General features: G+C 34.4%; 2 protein-coding genes and 2 pseudogenes across 7 annotated transcripts; 2 read left to right on the forward strand and 2 right to left on the reverse strand.

The window, feature by feature from the left end:
- The first annotated feature begins 10,132 nt into the window (after positions 1-10,132).
- On the forward strand, positions 10,133-10,678 carry LOC107606792 (secreted RxLR effector protein 161 pseudogene; annotated as a pseudogene).
- Positions 10,679-13,721: 3,043 nt separating this feature from the next.
- Positions 13,722-15,299, forward strand: LOC107608283 (UPF0481 protein At3g47200). Its single transcript, XM_016310119.3, has 2 exons — positions 13,722-13,759; positions 13,971-15,299. Exon 2 carries the CDS (start codon positions 13,971-13,973, stop codon positions 15,279-15,281), a length of 1,311 nt encoding a protein of 436 aa, XP_016165605.3. The 5' UTR covers positions 13,722-13,759; the 3' UTR covers positions 15,282-15,299.
- Positions 15,300-16,303: 1,004 nt separating this feature from the next.
- On the reverse strand, positions 16,304-17,140 carry LOC148550460 (uncharacterized; annotated as a pseudogene).
- Positions 16,304-20,586, reverse strand: LOC107609350 (zinc finger protein 4). 6 transcript variants are annotated; one of them, XR_015892313.1, is made up of 4 exons: positions 20,082-20,373; positions 18,491-19,324; positions 17,426-18,078; positions 16,304-17,347 (listed from the first exon to the last, which is right to left on the reverse strand). XR_015892313.1 is itself a non-coding variant. In XM_088493986.1 (3 exons), the coding sequence occupies exons 1-3, from the start codon at positions 20,409-20,411 to the stop codon at positions 18,049-18,051; spliced, it is 921 nt and encodes a 306-aa protein (XP_088350112.1). In that variant the 5' UTR covers positions 20,412-20,526; the 3' UTR covers positions 17,922-18,048. The 6 variants fall into 6 exon arrangements, 5 of the variants coding, with proteins under 5 accessions (XP_088350112.1, XP_016166773.1, XP_016166775.1 ...); XM_088493986.1 differs by lacking the exon at positions 16,304-17,347 and having other exon boundaries at positions 17,922-18,078; positions 18,491-19,197; positions 20,228-20,526; XM_016311287.3 differs by lacking the exons at positions 16,304-17,347; positions 17,426-18,078 and having other exon boundaries at positions 18,249-19,324; positions 20,082-20,125; positions 20,228-20,389.
- Positions 20,587-26,638: the final 6,052 nt, after the last annotated feature.

Below are 26,638 nucleotides of genomic sequence, written 5' to 3' on the forward strand. Positions count from 1 at the left end.
GACCTTGATGCATGTTCCTATTGTAGCTTCCACTCCTTTCAACAATTCTAGAACCAAACTCAAAGCGAAAGGGGTGAGAATTCATAGTAGCTAATAGAAATAAAAGGGAAAAACAAAAAAAAACAAATAAACAAATAAAAGAAAAATATTTACAATAACCAATAATAAGGCACACGTTTGCAGTTCCCCGGCAACGGCGCCATTTTGACGAATCGGGTTTTTCTATCAGTAAAGAAATATAAAAATATGATCGCATTGTAAGTATAGCTTCTAAACCAACAGAAAATCCTTTCGTACAAATGTTTTGGTTGTCACAAGTAACAAACCCCTTTAAAATTGATAACCCAAGTATTTAAACCTCGGGTCGTCTTCTCAAGGAACTGCAGGGAGGTGTTCTTATTATTGGTTATGAGTTTTGTAAATTGGGGGTTTTGAAAGTAAGGAACAAGTAATTTAAATGACAAGTAAAATAAATAAATAACTGTAAAATAAACTCTTGGCAATGTATGAAAATTAGAAGTCCTATCCTAGTTATCCTTATCAATGGTGATGAGAATTATATTTTGCTCCCACTAAGTCAACCTCTAACTATGAAGGTAAGTCAAGTGGATAAATCAATTTAACACCTAAAGTCCTAGTCAATTCCTAAGGAAAGACTAGAGTTATAGGAATTTAGATCAATCGGCAAAGATAACAATTATCAATCACGATGAGTTTGACAACTCAAGAGTTACCAATTAATCAATTTAAGCCAAGAATATAAAAAGCTAAATAAGAATTATAAATCTGGAATACCTCAGTTTATATTAAATAAAGAAAATCCTAACATGAATGGCTCATAAGCCAATTTGGCAACATAAGTAATTAAATGAGAGCATTAAAGTATCTGAAAGTAAAAGAGAAATATAAAGTAAAAGAAATATTGAGCCCGATGAAGAGTTAAAATCCTAAATCCTTTAAGAGGAATCCTAATCCTAAAACCTAAGAGAGAGGAGAGAACCTCTCTCCCGAAAAACTACATCTAAATTGTGAAAAGTGAATAATTGAATGCCTCTCCTGAATGGATGCATTCCCCCACTTTATAACCTCTAATCTCTACTTTCTGTACTTGGATCTGGGCCAAAAAGGGTTTCAGAAATCGCTGGGAGCATTTTCTGCAGTTTCTGGTGTGTGGCATCTGTCACACGTCAGCGTGGGTCACGCGGTCGCGTCATCTGGGAGTTTTCCTTATCATGCATTCGCTTCAGTCACGCGTACGCGTCATCTGCATTCTGCTCAAGGCGCGCGTCCGCGTCAGTCACGCGTTCGCGTCACTGCCTTTTCGCGCTAGGCACGCGGCTGCGTCGTCCATGCGTTCGCGTCGCTGCCTATTTCTTCAAAAACTCCATTTTGTGCTTTCCTTCCATTTTTGTATGTTTCTTTTCCATCCTTTAAATCATTCTTGCCTTAGGAGATCTGAAAATACTTAACACACAAATCATGGCATCGAATGGTAATAAAAGGTAATTAAAATAATTATTTTTAAAGCATAGGAAACATGTTTTTCACATATATCACATAATAAGGAAGAGAAAGTAAAACCATACAATTTCACATGAATAAGTGGGTGAGGGATTGAATAAATCACTTGAATTGAGTACAAAATATATCATAAAATATGGGTTTATCATGGACGCCTTGTTTACCTCACTACCACTAGGCCGGATATCTCTTTAAATCAAGAGACAAACCCAGTAACCAAAAATTCTTCCTTAAATTAAGAAAAAGAAAAAGGATTACTGCAAGTACTAAGGAACCATAAAACTGCTATTGGATGGACAATCAGTGACTTGAAAGGGATAAGTCCTACCATGTGTATGCATAAGATCTTACTCGAAGAAGAGTCTAAACCAGTGGTTCAAGCATATATGAGACTCAATCCAGCAATGAAGGAGGTGGTTCACAAAGAAGTGGTGAAGCTGTGGGATGCAGGAATTATATATCCCATCTTTGATAGTCCTTGGATAAGTCCGATATAAGTGGTGCCCAAAAAAAGAGAGATCACGGTGATTCCTAATGAAAAAATGTATTGATCCCCACAAGAATAGTCATTGGCTGGAGAGTGTATATTGATTACTGACGGCTCAACCTAGGTACAAGGAAAGACCACTTTCCCCTCCCATTCATTAATTAAATGTTAGAGAGGCTTGTTGGCCATGCATTCTACTACTTTCTTGATGGGTATTCAGGATACAACCAGATCGCAGTTAACCCCCTTGATCAAGAAAGGACCGCTTTCACATGTTCCTATGGAGTCTTAGCCTATCGAAAAATGCTCTTCGGTTTGTGTAACGCAGCAGCCACTTTTCAAAGGTGCATGCTTTCTATCTTTTTTGATATAATAGAGAAGTTTCTAAAAGTATTTATGGATGATTTTTCTGTTTTTGGTAACACATTCAATGCATGCTTGCACCACTTGTAATTAGTTTTGAAAGATGCTAAGAAACAAACCTAGTTTTAAATTGGAAAAAGTGCCACTTCATGATCACTGAATGAATCATTCTTGGACATCGGGTCTCAAGTAAGGGCATAGAGGTAGACAAGGATAAAGTGGAAGTGAGTGAAAAATTACCACCATTAATAAATCTAAAGGCAGTTAGAAGTTTCTTATGACATGCAGACTTCTGCAAGAGATTTATAAATTTTTTTTTAAAAATTGCAAAACCACTAAGTAGCTTATTAATTAAAGAAGCTCTATTTGATTTCAATAAAGAATGCATGCATGCCTTTGAAACTTTGAAAGCCAAACTTGTGTATACACCAATAATTGCCCCCCGATTGGTCTATGCCCTTTGAATTAATGTGTAATGCTAGTAATTATGCCATAGGTGCAGTCTTAGGGCGAAGAAAAGACAAGATGCCACACGTAATCTATTATGCAAGTCGTGTTTTAAACGACGCACAGAAAAAGTACACAATAACTGAAAAAGAACTTTAGCTGTAATATTCACTTTTGATAAATTTAGATATTATTTAGTTGGCTCAAAAATAATAGTCTATACTGATCATTCTGATCTTAAGTACCTCTTATCTAAACAAGATGCTAAACCAAGACTAATAAGATGGATTTTATTATTCCAAAAATTCGATATGGAAATTCGGGATAGAAAACCCGGTAGCAGATCATTTCTCTCGGATCCATCCTGAGAAAACTCAAACATCACAAGTACCCCTCAAAGAGAAGTTCCCAGATGAACAGCTCTTGGCCATCACGATTGTGCCATGGTTCGCTAACATGGCTAACTATAAGGCTAAGAGAATCCTTCCCAAGGAATTCAATTGGAATCAAAAGAAGAAATTAATTCATGATTCCCAGTATTTCATATGGGGTGACCCCTTATCTCTTCAAGAGATGTTCTGACAACATTATACGGAGATGCATACTTGAGGAGGAAATCCATAAGGTACTTTGGCACTGCTACGGTTCGGATTATAGCAGTTATTTTAGTGGAGAAAGAACAACGGCTAAAGTTCTTTAAAGTGGTCTCTACTGGCCTACCCTCTTCAAGGATGTCCAATCTTTTGTTGAGAATTATGTAAATGCCAAAGATCCAGAAATTTATCACGAAGGCACAAGATGGCACAAAATTTCATACTCAAAGTAGAACTATTTGATGTATGGAGAATTGATTTCGTGGGGCCATTCTCCTCTTCAAATTCAAACATCTACATACTCGTGGTTGTCAACTATGTATCTAAGTGGGTAGAAGCCATGCCATCACCCATGAATGATACTAAGGTTGTAATCGGCTTCCTGAAGAAGATAATTTTTAATAGATTTGGGGTTCCAAGATCACTGATTAGTGATGGAGGAACCCACTTTTGTAATAAACAACTTGAAGCGCTCCTTTAGAAATATGGAGTCAAACACAAGGTAGCAACTCCATATCACCTGCAAACTAGCGGACAAGTGGAGGTATCTAATAGAGAGCTAAAAAGAATCTTGGAGAAGATGGTCCATGGCTCTCGAAAGGACTGGTCCAGAAAAATTAATGATGCCCTGTGAACCTACAGAACAGCCTTCAAGACACCAATCCGTATGTCACCCTATCAACTAGTCTATGGTAAGTCATGCCACTTACCTGTTGAGCTAGAATATAGGGCATTCTAGGCAATCAAATTCTTAAATTTTGATGCCAAGACAGTAGAGAAAAAATATTATTGCAAATCAACGAACTTGAGAAATTTATAATTCAATCTTATGACAATGCCCAGTTATACAAAGAAAGAACAAAGAAGTGGCATGACAAGAAGATCCTTCCAAAAGATTTTGAACTAGGTCAGAAGGTTTTGCTTTTTAATTCATGATTGAAGTTATTTCCTGGAAAGCTAAGATCAAAGTGGTCTAGGCCATACACAGTAAGTAAGATATCTCCATTCAGACACATTGAAGTCATGGAGGAAAATTCTAGAAGAAAGTTTAAGGTCAGCGAACAAAGATTGAAACCCTATCTTGAGGAAATAGGCTCGCAAAACATACCCTAACCACCAACCTAAGAAGCTTAATGTCAAGCTAGTGACGATAAAGAAGCACTTGTTGGGAGACAACCTGACCATGGTTAGTATTTTCTTTCTTGTTTCTTTTGTTTAAAAAGTCCGTAGTCATCATTAACATCTTCTTCCCTTTCTCCTCCTCTTTTACATGCATATTTACTTTCCTTTGTTCCTCCACTGGTAGTTGCAATCATCTTATCCCTTTTCTTTTCATGCACGTATGTTCTTGTCCATGATTTACACTAATTATTCTATCAATCTTTAAGTTTAATATAAATCTCTAAGTTTGGTGTAAACCCTTAAGTTTGGTGTTGGTAACACCATAGATCATAAGGAACTGACACAAGGAGCAGTGATGATAACTAAATAGACTTGGGTAAGATCAGAATAAGATAAAATTTCTCTACTGGTGGTTAGTTATTTTCTTTCTCCTTTACTTTCATCTTTGCTATTTTTAGTTTTCTTGTTTTTCTCTTTTATTTACATTTTTCTTCCTTGCATACATGGCATTTTCTATCTTTTCTTATCCTAAACTTAAAATTTGAATGCTTTTTCCTCCAGTAACTATTTTTATGGAGGATATCTTGATGAAAAGATTGAATTAAATAAATTAAAAAACAAAAAGTGGAGGTACTTAAATATATGTGGTTACATCTGAAGAAATCTGAAATGCTTGAATCTTGAGAAAACAGAAAAAGAATCTTTAAGAATAGAAATTTAAAGAAATATTATGAGGATCCGACCATCAATTCCTTGAAGCAGTTGAAAAAAAAAGGGAGGGGGAAGATCAAAAGAAATAAAAAGTTCCAAGGCTCTGAGCACCAATGAGTAGGGACCAGTTATGTGCCTGTGATATTTTTGTCTTAAGGATAGACTTGGACTAGTAAGTTCGAGGGTCCTTCATCACCCAATAACTTGGACCAACTGGACTGGGATTATCGATTGAAAGCCTGCTTAAAAAGTTGCCTTAAGACAAAACATTAAGAAGTCCAAAGAGGCTCTGGACATCGATGTTTGGGTCAAAACCCTCGTTATGTGCTTGTGGTATGATTGTGTTAAGGAGAGGTTTGGATAATTAGATCCGATAGGTGCCTCATCACCCGATAACTGGGGCCAACTGGCCCGAGTTATCAATTGAAAGTTTGTTAAAGAGTTGTCTTATGACAAAGCACTAAGAGTCAAAAGCCCGCAAAAGATCTTTCCCCTAATCCAAATAAAAAGTAAACTGCTTTCAAGTCATATAAATTCAAAAATAATTATCATAATATAATTCGAATTTCAGTTTTTGAAAATTTCTAACACTACAAGAAAACAGCTCTAAAGCGTGGTGAAAAGCTGAAAAAAGTGTGTCGATAGCTTTTTGCTATGCTTTTTGAGCTACCGCCACGCTTTTGAAAGGGTCACATCTGCAAGCGTGGCGGTTGCTCTATTGCCACGCTTTTGGTGATCTATCGCCACGTTTTTTTTGCCACGCTTTTTACAGATTGCCACGCTTAAAAGCGTGGCCGTATGTGGGAGATATTGCCACACTTTTGAAGCATGCCAAGAGAGAGATATGGCCACGCTTTCAAAGCGTGACAATAGAGAAAGATATGGCCACGCTTTTAAAACGTGGCGATAGCGTGATATGGCCACGCTTTAAAAGCGTGGCGAAAGCCTTATCAAATTTAAAAAAAAAAAAATTCTTTTTCTGACTTTACCTTCATCGCTGCACAATATAAATTTTTAGTCCTTTTTTTATTACCAAATCTATAAATATAGTATGCAATTTTTATTACAAGACAAATCAAACAGTAATTAGTGACATATATAATTTTTGCTATAATTATTTTATACATTAAAAAACTAATACTCAAATACAAAATAAATCTCGAGTTCAAATTCCAAAACTAAAAACTAAAGAAAAATACAGGAATAATACAACTTAAACCCTTACTGTTCCTCCTTTCTTTATCCCCCTCAAACTTTCTTCCTCACCTCAGCAACACCATTTCTCTCTTTTGTACACTTTTCTAGTTTATCTTGGATGTCCTGCAATCCAGAAGTTACATCTTTCTCCACTGCTTCAGAGACAGAACTGTCTACTTTGCTTTTTACCTCTACCAGCAAAGATTCATAATACTACAACAACAATGGCACAAAGAGAATTCGAGTTCAGTCACACATCATCAGCAACATTATTGCATCGAAAAATCATCACATAGAGGGAATCATTATTTAGCTTGAGCTATAATCCTAAAGCATTTATCATAAACTAAAGCATGCAGGTTCAGTACCCCTAAATTCTAACCACTCCTGTAATTATAATACTTCTAATGATATGTCAGAAACAAGTAGTTTCCAGTCAACCTTGATGACATAGTATAGTCTATAGTTTCATACATCCAAAGCAGAGACTCTGTTTTCCATAGTTATTATAATATAGTCTAAGTATGCAAGATTCATGAAGGATAAGAGAGCCGAATGTAACCACAAGGATTATCATAAATTCCACTTTTGTTTTCAATCTTAAAAGCTCTTTAAATCTTTTTCATTAAGCTAAACTCCATTTATCTTTCTTTTTGCTTGAGGACAAGCAAAGTTTTAAGGTTGGTATTGTGATGGCACATCATCTTAAGCAGTTTTTAAGGTCTTTTTCTTATTCATTTTCTTAGATTTCAATCAAATTTCTTATGTTTTCTAATAGAAATTAATTAATAATAAAATATTTGGAGTTGTGTTAGTGTTTTGATGATTTCAGGAACTTTTTGCCCAAAAATAATTTAGAATCAAAGAAAAAAAATCCAAAAACAGCAAAAGCATGGCCTAAAGAAGGAAAGCGTGGCCTAAGGAATCAGAAGCGTGCCCCAAAGGCCACCCAAGCTCCATGCCCAGCGGAAGGACTTCACGCCTGGTAGGACTCCCTCAACGAAGCAACACGCCCAGTGGCCATTCCCTGCGCCCAACGAACCTGTCCTGCGCCCGGCAGCTGTAGTCCACGCTCGGCGGCCTCCCTTCACTCCTCACCTCCGCCTGGCGACCTATGCCCCACGCCTGGCAGGTGCATGTATCTAGAAATGTGAATTCTGGGCTTTTTTGCCCAATTTCTTCTAATACAAGCCCAACTTAAAGCTTATCACAACTCTCAGGAAGCAATAATTAAGGCCCAAGCTTAATTATCCACATCATTAGAAGCCTTAATCACATCATTGAAGACTCTAAAACATTAGTTATTAATTGCTTCTAGAAACATAAGGGATTTGGTTCATTTAGAATTTGAATTATTATTTTGAATTTGAATTCACAAGTCAATAATTAGTTAGCTTAACTTTCTCTCCGAGAGATAAGATTGGAATAGTTATCTGATCTTCCTCTCTGAAAGATAAGATCAGTTTAGTTTAAATTTTGAATTCTAGAAATAGGATATAAATAAGTGAACCTTGTTCACAAGGAGGGAGATCCAGCTCCTCCGTAAACTCTTTTTCTTGTTTTTCTTTCACTTTTTCATGGGTAATTAATCCTTTGTCAAAGGGTTAGGAGCTCTGTTTATATTTTCTGTGGGTTATTAATCTATGTTTATTTTATTTTGAAGTTTTGTATTGATCTATTTTATGATTGAGTTATTTGTTCTTCATTCGGATTAGTGATGTCGAAAGTTATGCTAATCTCTTTTGAATTCTTTTATTATAATTGAAAATTTTGATATTTGAATTAAAGCTTGAAAACTCTTTCACATGACTTTTTGAATTCGGCTAGGAATAGTAGTTCAATTAATGTGCGACACATACATGATTTTCAATCACTTTAATTTTGAATAAGTGACATATAATTCGAATTAGAACAACTTTTGAAAATTGTGTTTTCTTTTAAGATTTAACTGGATAGGACTAGCTTGAATACGTGACATATAATTCGACCTAAGGACTCTTTCAAATCTTATTTGACTCTAAAATCAATTTTTGTACTTAATCTCTTGATTAATTAATTGATGAATAATTAATGCTTGAGAAACTAAGGAGTCAAGGAATTGAAAATCAGTTACTAAAGATTTTGTCATAAAAGATCTTTGCAAACTTCAATATAAGTAAACAAGGTTTGATTTCTCTAAAAGTATAAACATCTCCAAAGTCCTTGACTCTCACCATCATTATCTTTTCTCAAATCATCATTCAAGCTCACTATCCATGGCATTCAAGCATTCAAGATTCTCAAAACTCTCAGCAAGATACACTCTTGCCCTCCTCATCAATCAGGTTTTATTAATCTAATTAGGTTTTTAATATGATATTTACTTGTTCAATTCTTTAATCCTCGTGGGAACGCCTGAACCACTTTCCTAAAGTATGTTTTCTTCATCGAATAGGGTCATACCTTACTTACCACTTTACTAGTTAGGAAAAAGCCCTTTACTAATAACAAGAAAGGGATTTTTTCATTCGTCAAGCTTTCAAGCAGCTCTTTCAACTGCCGCCTAATCCCCTCTCCCAACATGCTCAAGAATCAAAAGCCGCCCAAGCATTTAAGACTTGGTACACTTGCTAGTATCCGTGAGCTTCTATTTTTGCTGATCACACCCAACTCACACCAATATCATACTAGCACACAGCACATTCAATCACAACACACACCACAACCACCATCTCTCCGAAGGCCAATTAGGAATAGAAAAGCACCAGCATATCTTAAGGACTATCAATGCTTTAACATATCTATTGAGACAGTTGGGTCTAATTCATCAAGGTATCCAATTTCAAATTTCATGTCCTATCATAAATTGTCTTACTCACACCACATACTAACCGTAGCCATTGAGACCTCAACTAAATCAAAACATTATGAGGAGATAATTGCTAAAAATTGTTGGAAGCAAGCTATCTCAGCTGAGTTAGAAGTTTTGGATGCAAATAAGACTTGGGTTCTCACTCCTTTACCTCTTGGAAAGAAAGCCATTGGATGTAAATGGATTTTTAAGCTTAAATTGAATCTGGATGATTTAATTAAAAGACACAAAGCATGGTTAGTTGTAAAGGGATACACTAAACGGGAGGGATTTGATTTTTTTGACATATTCATCTTCATAGCCAAGATGATAACTGCATATTTTGCTAGCTACAACTGCTACCAAATAGTGGCACTGGCATTAGTTAGATGTTAACTCGACTTTTCTACATGGAGATTTAGATAAGGAGGTATATATGCAAATTCCTCAAGGTCTAAATTCCTAAATCTAGTCTGGTATGCAAGCTCATAAAATCTCTATATAGTTTGAAACAAGCAAGTAGTCAATGGAATGTTAAGCTCACTTCTATGCTACTTTCTCACGGATACTCTCAGTTTAAGAATGACTATTCTCCTTTTACAAGGAATACAAATGACAAATTTACTGTTGCCTTGGTTTACATTGACTATCTTATACTCACTGGTAATGATTTATAGCAAATTGAGTTCACTAAGTCTAGGCTACATGAAGCTTTTCGTATTAAAGACATTGGAGATTTGAAATTCTTCTTAGGCTTAGAGATTACTAGAAGCAGTAAAGGTGTTACTGTTCATCAAAGAAAATATGTGCTAGACCTGCTCGAAGACTATGGCATAACTAATTACAAACATTTCAACCCTTATGGACTATTCCACTAAGTTAGGAAAGAATTATGCCCCCTATTCTGATGTTGCTGCCTATCGATGGTTAATTGGATGGCTTGTTTACCTCACCACCACTAGGCTGGATATCTCTTTTTCAGTGGAAAAGCTTAGCCACTACCCAGATTGTCCCACCACTACCCACTACCATGTCTCCATTTGTGTTCTCAGGTATCTCAAACAAGCTCCGGTAGCAGGCTTGTTCTTTCCTGTCTCCTCAGATTTAGTTCTCTCTGGCTATTCAGACACTGATTGGGCGCCATGCATTGATACTAGAAGATCTGTCTCTGGATTTTGTTTTTATTTGGGCACTTCCTTAGTCTCTTGGAAGAGCAAGAAGCAGCACACTATAGCTAGATCATCTTTAGAGGTTGAGTATCGTGCTTTGGCCTTAGCAACCTGCGAGGCACAATGGATTTCCTATATTTTAGCTGATCTGCACATGCCCCTATTGAACTCCATTCCTCTTTATTATGATAGCCAGTCAGCCAGATACATTGCAACCAACCCTATATTTCACGAATGAACAAAATACATTGAGGTAGATTATCATGTAGATCGAGAGAAATCAACTTTGGGTCTCATCAAGCTTGTACCCATCTCCTCTAAAGATTAGAATGTTGAATTCTTGACAAAGCTTCTTGTCCCTAGTCCTTTCAACAACTGTTATGTTAAGTTAGGACTCTTAGACATCTTTAGTCCTAACTTAAGGGGGAATGTATGAACATGCATCAGCTTATCTAGTGTAGCCTCATCTCTGCTTCAACTGCAATGTCGTGGTTTCTTTTTTCTTTTTTTTTTTTCTCTTTCACACGTACACACTAAAAGTTCTATCACAACTCAGCTACGGCTGGGACTCGAACCTTGAATGTGGTTATTATGAGGCAAACATATTGGCCACTATTATATTGCCTCTACCACACGACTATGTAATGGTTAATAATCCCAATTATAATGATAACGAAGATTATGAAAGAAGATGATATTATAGCACCAAGCTAAATCCAACTATTTGTGCATAAAATAGTAGAAATAGGCAAGTTTTTTTCATTAGGCTTGAACATATGGATTGAAAGCGAATTGGATTATTGTTCTATTTAAGATATTCCTCTCTTGTGATGTAAGCCTCAATTTGTAGTTGCAAACTAGAAATATCACAATTAATTCCATAATTTGGGAAGATCATATAGAGATAAGAGTAGTTCTTGAATGCACAAATTAAGGTAACTTTTGGAGTTTGAAATCTTAATGTTGTATTTAAATATATTAGCTCTCTGATGATAGATACAACAAGGGTGATGCCATTGTCTCCACTAATCATCAAAGCAGAGTTATTACTTTGTAAGAAATTATAAGCACTCATTTCAGACTAAGCTAGAAGTAATGTTATTTAAAAAATAAGTGCATTTTTAGGAAAAAAAAAAAACTTTATTCATACGTTTCTGTGATTTTAGAGTTTTAAGCTGATATTTTTTTTCTTTAGTCGTGGAATTTTAATAATTTCTTAATATATATATATACTTTAAAAAAAGATACTTATTCTTGAATGAAGGGTGTAATTTGTTAATATAAATTTGGTCTTTATAATTAAAAAAAAATACATATCTTAAATAATTTGTTGATACTGTAAATAAATGCTACGCAATTTTGATAATACTTGTGATTATATCAACTCTGCCAAACAAATATATATAGGTACATTAGCATTAAAAACAATACAAAAAAATTTTATCATAAAAAATTGAGCATTGTTTTTCAAAAAACAGATTATTATAAATTAAACTGTCTACTTGATCTCTCAAAAATGTTTGACATCATCTGGTTCCTTCTTAATTTATAATATATCAACTTAGTCCCCTGGAAAATATATGTCACATTAGTCTAATTCCTAAAAGATTTATTAATTTAGTACTTAGAAAATATACGCACAATATTCTAGTCCTTAAAAAATACATGCAACCTCAACCTGATTTTTTATTTCCTATAAATTTTTTAATCTACATTGAGAGACACAAATTTATTTGCCGAAATTGATGGATACATTTGATATTTATGTTTTTTTCCATTTTAGCATCTGCATGGCAATTTTTTTTAATAAATAATTTAATTATTTTAATTATTAAAATATATAATTTGTAGCGTATTACGAATATATCTTGTTTATAGTATAAACGAAATATGTGTATTTTATTCAAATTCCATATATTTTGTTTACATTATAAACAAGATATATTCATAATTATCTCGTTTACAAAATCAATGTGATATAAATTGATAAATACGTTATAAATTACTTATTTCGATAATTAAAATAATTAAATTATTTATTTAAAAAAAATTCCCGCATCTGCATTAAGAACCATAATAATAGTATCATAAATCTCTAGTTCCATATTATAGTAGATTACAAAATGATAAAAATATGCAGGTGATTTGCATAGAAGTATAGAACACAAAAATAGTAAATTGACTTGTCAGTGCTAGGAATAGTTAGTTAGTCAGCATATTTTCTTTTATTTAACAATTTTTTATAATTTTATTTCACAAGATCCTAAAATCCAGTAATACATTGAAAAAAAAATAGAGTTAAATATGCCCTCACAAGCATATATTCCAAAATTTCTCTAACGTTGGTGCTGATTTATCTAGTTTCTTCTGCCATCTGCCAAAACACAAAAACCATCTCCTCACCACCAATTCTAGTTATTAAAATAGAAATAATATTTAAAAAAGAATAAAATGACAAATAAACCAATAAAGATTTATACTTCGAATAGATTAGTTTTTAAAAAAATACTAATAAAATCTTCTAGAATAATAAATATGGATACATTACTTTTAAATTAACTCTCTATGATTAAGATAGAATGTCTTAATTTAAACTAATTTGTCCACGTTTATTATCGTAGAAGATTCATTGGTATTTTTTTTCTTCAGAATTTAATCTGTTGAAGTATAAATCTTTAAATATTTATTTATCACTTTACTCTTCAGAAAAATATTCTAAATTGCGATTGCAATTGCATATAAAATTATATTATGATTACCTTAATTGCACACTAATGAACAACATTCCTGATTGAGACTATAATTAAAACTTTAATCCTTAAATAAACTAGAAGATATATCCATATCATAGAGCATATGTGTATAAATTTCAAGCCATTGTCAACGTATGTACTATGTAATTGTATTATGATTACTTTAATTGCAAAACTAGAAACAAGAGTTGACCAAGTTCAGGAGCAAGTCAACTACACAGTTCAAGTTGATGGAACATGTGAATATGCAATTCGAATCCAGAGAAAGCACTTTCAATGCACAAGCTTAGGATACTTAGCTAGCAGCTTCCTCTGCATATGAATTGGACAGAAAAACTGGCAAATAATAATAATTAGTAGGCATTAAGTCAGAGTTTGTAGTATTAATAATAATATTACCGTAACAAGTTGCTCTTTAAGTCATGGTAAGTCTTCTTTAATTATTTAGCTCGAAAACCAATAAAAGTCTCCGCCATAATATTAATATCTGAAGAATCCTAGTGATGGCCACCATTATCAATCAATTGCTCCTTGATTCAGGATTAGCTCTTTCAGCAATTGATCTGGTGCGGTTTTGTTAGTGGCCTAATGTATTCCTTTTAATTTTCATCTGCATTTCATTCTATATATGTTTTTCTTTTCATTAGTAATCCAAATAAATTCATTCTTTATACTAGCATTATTACTAAACTAGGTGTAAAAAGTAATTATTTTTATTTCTATTACATAATATAATTGATAATTGGTTTCCTTTTGTGTTTCTACTTGTACATACAGATGGAAGGTGAGAATCCTAATGATGTTTTAATCAAGATTAATGCAATATTAAAGGAAGCACAGCCTCTCCTTACAGATGAATGCTGCATCTACAGGGTGCCTCATGAGATCCGCAAGTTTAAAGAAGATGCATACACTCCAAAAGTTGTTTCAATTGGTCCTTTTCACCATGGGGATCCAAAGTTGCTAAAGATGGAAGGCCTTAAAAGAACATGTTGCAGAGAATTCATTGAAAGATCCGAGAAAAAGAACTTGAAAAGTTTCGTGAGTTGCGTGCAAGAGCTGGAGGCAAAGGTTCGTGGTTGTTACTCAGATGAAATCAAGCTTAGTGAGGAAGAACATGTTATGGTAATATTAGTAGACTGCTGCTTCATATTAGAGTTTTTACTTAGGCACCATTTCAAGTTGCCTTATAGTGATGACATTTTTCTGTCACCACGGTTAGGGACTTATATAAGATATGATTTGTTGATGCTTGAGAATCAAGTCCCTTTCTTTGTTCTTGAGAAGCTTTACAATCTAGCTTTTCCTTCTACCTTAAATAGTGGCGGCCGCGAAAGCCATCCTTCATTATTAAGGCTTGCTCTTCGTTATATTGTTCCTAGTAGAATAGTTCCTTGCGACAATAATAATGATGAGCTAACCTTAGTTGATGTTGGTAGAATAGCTCATTTCACAGATCTAACAAGAAAGTCTCTGTTGAGATCCTCTCACTTATTGCAACCATCAACCTCTGGATGCTCAAGAGAAGCGAAGTTAACACAACTTTATAGTGCAACTGAGTTGAACGAAGCTGGAGTGAAGTTTGAAGTACACAAAACTAGTCAATGCTTACTAGACTTGGAACTTTCAGGTCATACTTTGAAAATCCCATTCATTAGAGTGATGGACAGCACTGAAGTTATTTTGCGAAATTTGTTAGCTTTTGAACAATGCCACTATATTCATGAATCCTATCTCACTGACTATGCTGCAGTCTTTGATTTCCTTATCAACACAGAAAAAGATGTAGATTTCTTCGTAAAGAATGGAATAATTGAGAATTGGATAGGTGATAGCAATGCAGTGGCTGAAATGTTTAATGGTCTTGGAGTGAATGTTGTGCATCCAAATATTAATACGCAATATCTTCGTATTTGTGAAGAGTTGAATGCTTTCTGTAATCACCCTTGGAACAGAAAAGTTGCGACTTTGAGGCGTGATTACTGTAACACTCCATGGAAGACAGTAGCTTCCATTGCTGGAATTTTTCTGCTTATTCTCACTATTATTCAGACAGTATTTTCTATTCTTCAAGTGATACTAGCTTAATGTTTGTGTTTGTGTAGTTTTGAGGATGATCACATGTTTAATGCTCAAGATGGTTCGACAGATTTGATATCTTGGGAGTTGGAAGAAATGATCGACATGTTCAATTGTATCAAAGTTTGTTACACGTCTTTTGGGGGTTCATTTTGTTACATGTTCAATTTGATACCTTACAAGTCGCATATATATCAACACAAATAAACCTCTTAATTACAAAAACATAAGCAAGAAAGACATCAAAAATTAAGTAACGAGTAACACTAACATGGGATCCCCATCAAGTTAAGCTCATCTCTACTAGCTAATAAACCAACTTTGCACATTACACCAGAATATAAATTGGCATCAACAATGAATTATTAGTTCTCCTGCCAGGATCAAATTGATCATGTTCATGATTAATTGATACATTATGTCATGCAGAAAAACTATTTTTTGGAAAATGCATGACGTTTCCTTCTTTTTTTTTTTTTGGGTAAAGTACTCTTTTGACCACAACATTTGAAGTGAATTCTATTTTGGTCTCTATGGTTTTGATTAGTTTATTTTTATTCCAAAATGTTTAAAATGGCATTAATGTTATCCTATCATCAAATTCCTCACTAACACTTAACGAAATTAATGTACTATTAATAATGCTGATGTGACCGTTATAACTCTGCTAAAACATTATAACTCGGCTATAAACGCTAGAGTTCGGTTACTAAAATATCAAAATCTATAGCAACATTCTAAAACGTTATTATTCCTCATTTAAGTGAGATGCTTGGAAATGTAACCAAAAACATCTCATTCCTGATATAAAAGGAAAGTAAGAAAATAGATTGGGTGAATGAATTAATAAGAGAGATAGAAAAAAAAGAGAAAAAGAGGAGAATTTTTTAATTTTAGAAGAAAAAAATTGATTTTAATTATAATAAAAGAGTAACTTACGATACATTTTAGTTATAAAATTATTAATAATATAATAGATAATAGATGTCAGGTAGCTGATCATATTGGTGATGACTTCGTTTCATTTACATGTCGTGTCCTCCAAAATTCACTATAGCCTCGACAATTTACACATGATACCAAGTTCATGCATTTCTTTTCTTGAAATCTTGAATGTCTCGCTTACACACCCAACGTGCTCCAAATCTCTGTACTAGGATATTATAATCCGAGAAATAACATTTGGAAGCGATTCTCCTGGCATAACAGGCTACTAAAATAGACAATGAACAAATGCGGAGAAACTCTACAAAACACTTGAAATAAACTCCGGTTGATGAATTCTTTACCGTTGCAGATCACTAAAGGTTGTAGTTTATCGCGTGTTTTGACCATGTAATAGGAATCGAACTGATACAGCGTTACCTTGTTCTTGATGGTCAACACTTGTAAGACATCTTCACCATCTTGCCTAGCTGATTCTACAAAGACATGGCACATCTTTGATATAACATCATTGACCTAGGATGCATCTAGTGATTCACAACATGATGCATCTAATTCTCTTGGACTTGATGGAAGTTCTGGCAAAACCTCCAGATTATGGCAACGATTTAGCTGCAGACGTGTAAGCCGGGGAAGTTCATGGATACTTATTGGAACCTTTACAAATCGGTTCCACGATAAATCCAAGAACGTCAACAAAGATAAGCGGCTAAGATGTAGTAGAGGGTCGTCAGACTGTTCAAAGAGGTTAGACTAGAGAGACAACATAAAACCCCAATATTTGGAACACTACTAAGCTCTTCTATGCCTGTAACACCCAAAGTAAGAATCGAGAGCCATTTCATGCACTTCCCAAATTCTGGGAGCCTTCTCAAACTACTGCACATCCATAGATCTAGTTCCTTGAGTGAACTCATCTCCATTTTATCTCCAAGTGTTTCAAGATTGACACAACTCTGTAAATTCAATACAACAAGGCCCTTGTGGTGTAGGACAGATGGTGAATATCGTTCAGCTTTGCACAGCCCTTTAGATCAAGGTGTTTCTAGATTAGGAGTCCCAGAAAGATCCGGAGTATGCTTCAGATTGGGGCATGATGACAGATTTAAGTACTTCAAATTTTCTAGAAGCTGAACAAAACAAAGAACATCAGAGAATTACTTTTTTGGTTGTAAATGTTAATGTAATAACATTCGATAGAGCTCTACCTTTTCTCCATCCCATAGTTTTACAATGTTGCTTCAAGACAGATCAATTTCAACAAGTTCATAGTGTTGATCTGTAAGGGGTAGAGTTTCCATTAGAGAACCTCTCCAATGTAAAGCTCTTAATCAACTTGGAATATTGCTGAAAATGGGAGCTTTCATATCATCCAAAATGAGGAGCTTTAGCTGGCATATATTTGAGGAAGCTAAATCTCTCCAACACACCGCGGCCTTATAAAGTTCCTTATCATGTAGAACGATGCTATGAGTTGCTTCAGTTTCCTACACAAAAAAACCAATGAAAATATTAAAGAGAAAGTCTAGAGTCCAGCACTTTTATTAAAATTTGGCTAATAATTGAAACTCAAGTGTGTGTAGAGAGCAGCGTAGAGATGGCTAGTGAATCCAGTGCCAATGTCTTCTCCTCTGAAACTCAAGAACACATGATAGGCGTATGAAGAAGAGGCGGATGCCATGTGTTACAAGCACGATTCAAGAACTGCAAGTGTGTGTAGTGCAGCAGAAGACTAAAGAGTCATAAGAGAAAGGAAAGTGAGGGACTCGTATAAAGCGGGATGAGTGGCGCATGGCTCAGAATTCAGATGGCATAACATATCCTGACGTCATCATGTAAGTGCAGGGGGTTTGTCTTTTTCCTGCATAATTGGAAATGCTTCTTTTATTTCATTTTATTTTGGCTTGCAAATGTAGAATCCTGATGCAACAAAATACTATAACATGTCGGCCAAGTGTTTGTTACATTGCGTCAGAAAGATGTCACAAAATGCTACTAGTGGCAACCGAAAACTTAGATGAAGCTTAATAATTGCAGTAAATGAAAAACATCATTTATATGAGAAGCATGGAAGCTCCAAAAATTGTCCTCCTCAGAGCTCTTATACAAAGCAAAATACCAATGCAAACAGAACACAAATAACCATATCCATATGTACAAGAATATCACTATATAGAAAACAAACTCAAGCCTAGTTCAGTTCCAAATAACCACCCTCAAAGTTTCAATGTCAAATCTGGTGTTGAGTTCTCTATCTCTTCTGGTGGACTCACCTCACTGAAACTCAAATTTGGATTTCCAGTCTGTATGAACTCCCGATGATTATTTTTGCCAGCATCTGTGACCTGGCGAAAACTACAAGGCCACATGAGTTCCGAGTCATCATCCTCCGAGAACATTGGAAGGCCAACATATCCTTGCTCAAATCTTGCATTGCTTTTCAACTCAGGAGCAGGCCTCATTATTGTTGGTGAGAAGCCATGGTGCATTGTCGAAGAATGCGCCTTTATTCCGAAAGACCTGAAAGAACCATGCAGAGGCAGAGAAGCTAGACTTGCATATCTCTCAGAGAAAAATCCCATTCTCATGGCCCTTTTTGCCAATGTCCTTTCTCTCTTGTGAGCATTCTGGTGTCCGCCAAGAGCTTGAGAGCTGAAAAACTTGCGCTGGCAGTAATTGCAAGAGAAACTTCGCGGTGCGGTGGATTCTGTGGTCTGAGAGGCAGGGTCATTGCTGCTCTCACTAGTAGTGGTTGAGAATGAAAATCCTAATGAATCTCTTGTTGCCCCTAACTCATTGTTCTTGAAGTTGAGAGTTAAGTCAAGTGAAGCAGCATCCCAGTTAGGATGAACTGCGATTGGATTCCTGATGAAAGAGTTATCGAGGCTGTCACTGTAAGGACCTGCTGAGGCTTCTTGGATAGAGACACTGGATGCAACCTGGCTGCTAACTTCAGATTCGTGTTCGGCAGAGGCTTCAACTTCAAGATCAATGTTTCTTTTCATGATTTAACAGTGCTTAAGTTGGAAATTAATTAACAAATGGATGCAGTAATCAATCATCAGAATAACAAATTTTTAAGCAAGTGGTGGAAGATTTATTTGTTCCTGCAGTTTGGTAAGCAATGAAATCCCTTAGCTCCATATTTAGCTTGCATCAAAAATGAGGAAATTCTTGACTCTGTTATTTATTCTGGTATCTAATACTGTGAAAGAATTATATGTGATCAAGATAATCTAATTGGGAAAAAAGAAAAAAAAAGAAAGAAAAGAGAGAGAGAGAATAAATCCTCCTCTGTGAATTACAAAAAGAACATGCCTGAAAAGCAAGGTTTCAGCATCTCTTGTTTCCAGGAACACCACTTACATTTTTTAACTTATAATTCTTTTTAAGATTTGTCAAAGATAAAGTTGCCAAGGCCAAAAAAGTTTAAATATGGAACATTCCAAACCACCTAGTTTGCAAATGTTTATGATTGAATTTAAGGTCAAGTTCCATATGCAAGTCAATTCAGATTGTAGAATACAGAGTAACACCTTCAGTTAGGACCTATTTCTAGACCGAATCTTGAACCTTAACCAATGATTGTTATCTTGCCTAATCATTTGCAAATGAAAAGAGTGAAACAAATTAGCAAGAAGCATGCTATGAAAAACTAGTTAGCCTGAGTTTTGTTAATGATTCAAGACATTGAATTCTAGTATCTGATATCAAATCATTCTGAAATCACTTCTGATTTTATATGCAAAGGAATTGAATTCCTTGGAAGATGCACACCATGTCCATATTTAAGTATTAAATCCCTTATAATCTCTGCAAATTCTATATAAACAAAGATATATTCTACAACAAAGGCAGGCTTACTTGGGAGAGTTTACATTGCTTTCTTTATTCTTCAGTGATTCCAACTTATGTAAAAACCAAGAAGAATTAGGAAAAGGGAAAAACTAGAAGCACAACAGAAGCAAAAGTTCAGTAGAGACATGAGAGTAAAAGAGAGTATAGCGTACCCTCTTGCAAGTTTCTTTTCAAGAACAAGTGAAAGCAGCTTGCTTCTGAGATCACCTTTGGTAATAAACTGCTTTGGAATTGGAGACATACATTTTCTTCACTGTTACTATGACACTGATCATGAGGAAACAAAACCATGTCCTTTGGTTTCCAATGTTTCTGAAGCATTTGAAAAAGAATCATAAAAATATATAAAAGGAGTAGTAAATGGGAAGAGAAAGTGACAGATAGATGGTGGGTATTGATGTTTAATTTATGGCAAAAAGCATACGTGGGAGTTATGGTTATGGTCTTATGGAATAGATATAATGATGAATTAATACCAATATAACTTAAATAATTGCTATTATTATAGTGTGAGGGGATATGATCAGATATGCTTAAGTAATCTGGATGTCGTAGGTAGTCTACATTATTATGTACTCTCTTTGGAATAAATTATTTGCAATTACTTTCTGAATATCATTATCATAAACTTCATAAGTTCACCTTTTTATATTAGAAATCTAATATCGGTAATTACATCTTATATATATATATATTTAAAATATGAGACAGAATAAATATACAAAATATTTCTTTCATTATAAAGTTATATAACACTTTTCAGCCATGTTCATAATCACATGATCAAATACAATAAGAACACTTTCTTAATTCTATTTACTTGTAACATTCACAATTACACATTATGTTCAAACTGATAGGTAGGTCTAAAAAGTGTCAATGGCTTTTCCCTACATACCAGATAAAATTTCAAACAAACTAACAACTTGGTTTGATCATGCATTATATATGGAAAGAAGCCAAAAACAAGCAAACAGAAAATGGACTTATCATTCTGAAGATTCTCTATAGCCTTTAACCTTTCTCTTTCTGTCTCTCTCCCTATCCTCCCACTTTCAAAAGTGTTTTTTAGATAATTCCATAATCCATAGGGTCAGCAGCATTATTCATAGTTATATTTGATTCCATTTATGCCACACAGTATATTATTCATGGTTCATATGTTGTGCCATGACATTATTTGTTTGTTCTTAACAACTCCACTCACATAAATAAGAGACCCCATTTGCTTCATCTCCCAACAACCGGTTTTATATTTATGAACTTATTGACCTTACTTTTTCTTAATATATTTTTCCTAGCTTGTTATGTTATTCTCCCCCTAGATACATAGAATCTAAACCATGTCCTTATTATTAATCTTCTTTTAGCCACTCTTGATTTAAATAGTGTTACATTGCAAGAATAAATTTGAACTCTAGAGTTGAACAAATTTAATTTGCACCAAGTCAAATTGTTCCTGTAGGGACCATATTGACTGAATATATGTATATAGCCAAAGTGGATTTTGAACACGTATAGTACCATTCTTTCTGTTCAGTGAAAAGGATAATTAACAACTTGATCCAATTTCATATGATAGGATATATACATGGAAGCTATGTGGACACAAGGAACCCATCATAGGAAAGAGATTGGAGGGGCTTCAATGACCCTTGCTTGAGTCTCCATGATTAACATTTACATTTTTAAAAAGATTATATATAATGGGGATGGTCCATTATTCCACGCATGAAAAATTATAGAAGCACCATGGCCATGAGGTCCAATATTATTTGCTCTTTTTCAATATGGAAGCACACATCATTGCTTTATTTATTTTTTGGACAGGCACTTTAATCTTATTTTCTATTTATATTTATACTTATTGTTTTTTCTTTTTTTTTTCTTCTAAAATTCTAAAAATAAAAAACATTGAAATTGAAAACAGAAAATAAAAATATAAACTAAAAATACCCTTATTTTCTCGTGTTATTTAGATGTAAAGAAAATAGAAAAAAAATTATAATTATATCAAATGAGTTGAAGTTGAGAATAAATTTAAAAAACAAAATTTTTAAACACGTTTTCTTCATATTTTCTTCTCAATAGAGGTAAAAAAAATTTAATGAGAAAAAATCATGTTTTTACAATTGAAAAATTTTTTTCTATCATTTTCTTTGGTAAATCAAATAGGAAAAAAAATCCTTTTTTATCTATTTTATTTTTATTATATTTTCTTTCTACTCATTTTTCGTTGAACCAAACAATATGTAAATGAGAGTCGTGAATGAATTACCACTTAAGAAGATCAACAATGGATTCTACTTATCAAAGAGGAGTAGGCTGAAGTAAAAGTAATCCAAGCCAAGCCACGAAGGAGAAGTAATCACTCTTGCGAGGCAAGAAGCAAATGTTAAAGAGTAACTTTACCCAAATAAGCACTACTGAAGACTATCGTCAAGCGAGACAACGCGACATTATGAAAAAGATTAAGGATGCAAGTTCTCAAATTCCAAGATGATTTTTGCATAATTAGTTGACTTTTATCACGAATTTAAAGGATTAAGCATAGAACATGTCAAGCTATATCTAACATGTCTACATTGAAGATACAAACATCATCCACGCTAAATAATCCTATAACATCAAGCAGGGGTGTTGAAAGTTGCTAGACGTTAGTATTAAAATTTCTGGGAGAAAAGGAGATTAAAAATAATATTATTTGTGAACTTGTGATATTATTTGATACAAAAATTAAGTTATATAAAAATATTATGAACTAATTTTATAAATATTTATCTATTAACTACTAATTACCGTTAATTTCTAACTACTCATTATGACTTTTTTTTTTTTTTGGTATTATAACGGGGTTGAGGGTCCAAAAAAAAAACAAAATTACAGATTAACAAGACAAGGCAGAAATACTCTTTGTTCATCATCAGTAAGTAAACTAACTACCTCCATAGGAGGTATATATCTCAAAAGTGGAATCTTGGGATTAGATTCAAATTTTTACGTGCCAGACAATATGTATATTTGTTGTCCTCTCTGTAAATATTTACAAAAAAAATTCTCCAGTTTCTCCGTTTCCATCTACTGATTTCTTTAATGAGCACGTTTAGGTGGCTCAAAAGATTTTTTGAACTGTTGATAATATCCACAATAGCTTTAGAGTCACATTCCACTTTCACTTTCACTTTCTTTAGGCCCAATGTCCAAGCTAATTCCAATTCCTTTTTAATAACCCATAGTTCCGCCTCAAAGGCGAAGCATTTCCCAATGTTATAAGAAAAATCATCTACCCATTTGCCCCTTCCATCTCTCACTAACCCGCCACATCCCACCTTGTTAAAGCTCTCTGATGGTTTCAGTGGTTAAGAGAAGGGGGGTTGAATCTTAGCCCCCTTTTTGTTTAGTAACACTTGCTGACCTTAGAGATAACCTCAGGAGACTTTTTTATTTTTGTCTCGTCCCTAGCCACGAGACTTTTATTTTTATCTCGTCACTTGGCACGAGACTTTTCTTTTTGTCTCGTTTCTTGGCACGAGATATTTTTCAGTTTGACCTCATGTGCAATAGAAACAGAGTTGGGGTAGAGAAGAGAGAAGGTTACACCCAGATATATCCTGGTTCAGCTGCTAAGTGCAGTGCAGCCTACATCCAGTCTCCATCACAACCATGATGGAATTTCATTATAATCAATCCTGATTACAAGCTGTAAAGTGCTAACCCAACTTACAAGGGGATTCCCACAGAATCATGAAACACAACATAGATGAACAAAGGAACTCTAAGACATCTATGCCTTTTTCTTTTAATTTTGCACTCTCTGCCTTTTTCCGCTCTATGACTTTTTCATACAAACCTCACTGTTTGCCTTTTTCCATGAGACTCAAGACATGACAAAATTAAACAGAAAAATTACAAAACAGAATACATTGAAGGAGAAGAAAATCTGTAAGCTTAGGTAGCTATGAGAATCCTGTGCCTTGCACTCTCACTGCTTACTTCTAACTCCTTGCTCCAAACAGTGGTTGTTCACTCTTTTTATAGAAGAGGGAAGCCTCCACACTTGAAGCCAAAACCCAAGCTTAACTTCTTCTTCTTCAAGAAACAGAACCGGTTCGGCCACATAGAGAGAGAAGAGATAACCATACAAAACCCAACATGCAATTACCTCTAGTCCTTTCTTGGTCACCACTCTTCATCAATCCGAGCTCTCCATCCTTGGCTTGCTCTCCAAGATGGATTTCTGGCCCTTGATGCTTCATGATGATGATGACTTCATCTGCTTCAATTTCTGCCTCTACCATCACTTCGCCACTCTAGCTACTTCCTGTGGTGGTTGAGCAGAATCAAAGACAAGTCACGCCTCCAAGAGTCTCCTCCTTGCTGGCCGAATCTTCTTCTTCCTTTTTGAGCATGAGGAGCTCAAGATTACTTCACCAAATCTAACCATATTTGGTGAATATCTTAGCCATAGCATGCTTTTATTTTGATATGTTTTCTTGCCATTATTATGATGGTCTTTAGGCGTGCTCTTCCTTCATTTCGGTAGCTCAGTTTTGCTTCCATGGCAACCATTATTTTCTGGTTAATGACCGAAAGAGAGAAAGAGATGAGAGAGAAGAAACAATGTTGGAAGAAAAGCAATTTAATGAGATAAACAAAATTAAGTGAGAGAAGGTTGCTTTTACTTCCCTTAGGTGGAGTAGCGTGAATCATAATGATTCCCATCAAATCAAAGTCAAGTTCTCTCTTATGTTCCCAATGCTAGCAAATTAAATTTGAAGTCCATCCCTTAACAAGAAATGGAATCCGTTGGAAACCATGGAACTAATTTGCTTTCTTTCATTATGTATCGGACCAAGCATGAGGAACTCTCATCAAATGTAACATTGGGCTTTGTTGTAACAATATTTAATTTCTGGCCCAATAATAACATTTGCTTTCCTGATGAAATTTGGATCAAGCATTGGTTTACCAAGCATGGAACATAGTTGGGCTTTGGAGCAATGAGATTCATTCTGGCCCAATAGATAAAACCTTTTTCAGCCAACAATCATATAACAAGAATTACATAGGGCTGAATTTAATTTTTATTGGGCTTGGGATTTCTCTTTCTATTTCGGCCCAAATAAAAACCTGCATCACAAAATTATTAATTAACATATGTTAAATAAAAATAAAATTAATAATTCTGTAATTAATAATGTTTGTTCATCATCAAAATTAAATTAGAGTTTTCCAAACTCATCAATCTCCCCATTGATGACAAACATTATTAAAATTGAAATGCAAAAAAATTTTAAGATTGAGTAAGGAGTACTCCCTTTGAATTTAAATTTCTCCCCCTTTCAAGTTATCACATGGCTCCCCCTTAATATATGCTAATGTTGCTAAGGGAAGTACTAACCTGTGATATTTGAATCAAGCATTAAATAGTAATGTTATTCAACATATTTGTTTTGAAATGTTGAATGCTTGATTTATGAGTAGATTTGGATGATATTCAAAAACTCATTTGATATCATAAATTGATTTTCTGCTCAAACTACGTCATAATCAACCAAAATCTGTTTTTGGCAAAAGACTTGCTGTTCAAAAATATTTTTCAATAAATCAGAGCAATCTTTGTAGGAAAAATATTTTTCAATCATGATTTAATCTTTTCAAACACAGCAATTTTCATCATTAAGAACCAAAGGAACTGCCAAAAATAAATCCAACATAAATCAATATTTTACCAAGATAAACATCAAATGCATTATCATTTATCAAAAATAGTATACCAAATGCATTATCAACCAACATAAACCAAATGCATAAACCGAATGCATTATCAAGCAATCATTAACAGAGGTGATCATGAATTCTTTTCTCAAAGAATTTCATTCCCTGTTCCAGTTTCAATTTTTGGGATTATTTTTCTCCCCCTTTTGGCATTAAGGGGCACCTGCAAGAAATATTGAACATGAAAACATAATATGCAAAATATAACCCAGAACATAATCCAAAGGTGTTTAACAAAGTGTCACACAGTTATACGACTATCAGTTTGCAACCTAACATAACAAAATAACAAATTGAGCCAGATTGTGCCAATATCAAATAGTAACCAGAAAGTTAATCATCAGAAAGATTAAAGTCAGATCCCTCAGCTCCTGCAGCACTGCCAACTTCATCATCAAGGCTTTCAAGCATTAGACCGACCCTTTCTTGGCATTTCTTCCAGGCCGACTCATTTTCATATGCAAGTTTGCGAGCAGACTTGTGAAATTGAATCATGAGGTCGGACATGTTGGAGAATTCTGTGAGGATTTCTCTGAGGGAACCGGTCGTCTTTGAGGATTCTGGGCGGCCCTTAAAGTCGTCATCAGAAGCCATTGATTTCTTTCCCTTTTTAACAGTCCTGCCTCCTTTGATCATAAAGACCTTGTTCTCTACATCCTCATTGGTTAGATCTACCTTAAAGTACTCAAAAATGCACGTGAGAAACATTCCATAAGGTAGATTAGCCTTTTTTGTACTCTTCACAGACTCCCACATGTGTCTAATCATAATATAACTAAATGAAA

The sequence above is a fragment of the Arachis ipaensis genome, chromosome B7 (genome assembly GCF_059453495.1).
Source record: "Arachis ipaensis isolate K30076 ecotype BB chromosome B7, ASM5945349v1, whole genome shotgun sequence".
Lineage (NCBI taxonomy): Eukaryota > Viridiplantae > Streptophyta > Magnoliopsida > Fabales > Fabaceae > Arachis > Arachis ipaensis.

Coding starts and splice junctions, on each gene's coding strand:
- LOC107608283 (XM_016310119.3), top strand. CDS start 13,971: ATGGAAGGTGAGAATCCTAATGATGTTTTAATCAAGATTAATGCAATA.
- LOC107609350 (XM_088493987.1), bottom strand. CDS start 20,411: ATGATTCTTTTTCAAATGCTTCAGAAACATTGGAAACCAAAGGACATG. Junction 19,198..20,227: donor GAAAAGAAACTTGCAAGAGG/GTACGCTATACT, acceptor TTGATCTTGAAG/TTGAAGCCTCTGCCGAACAC.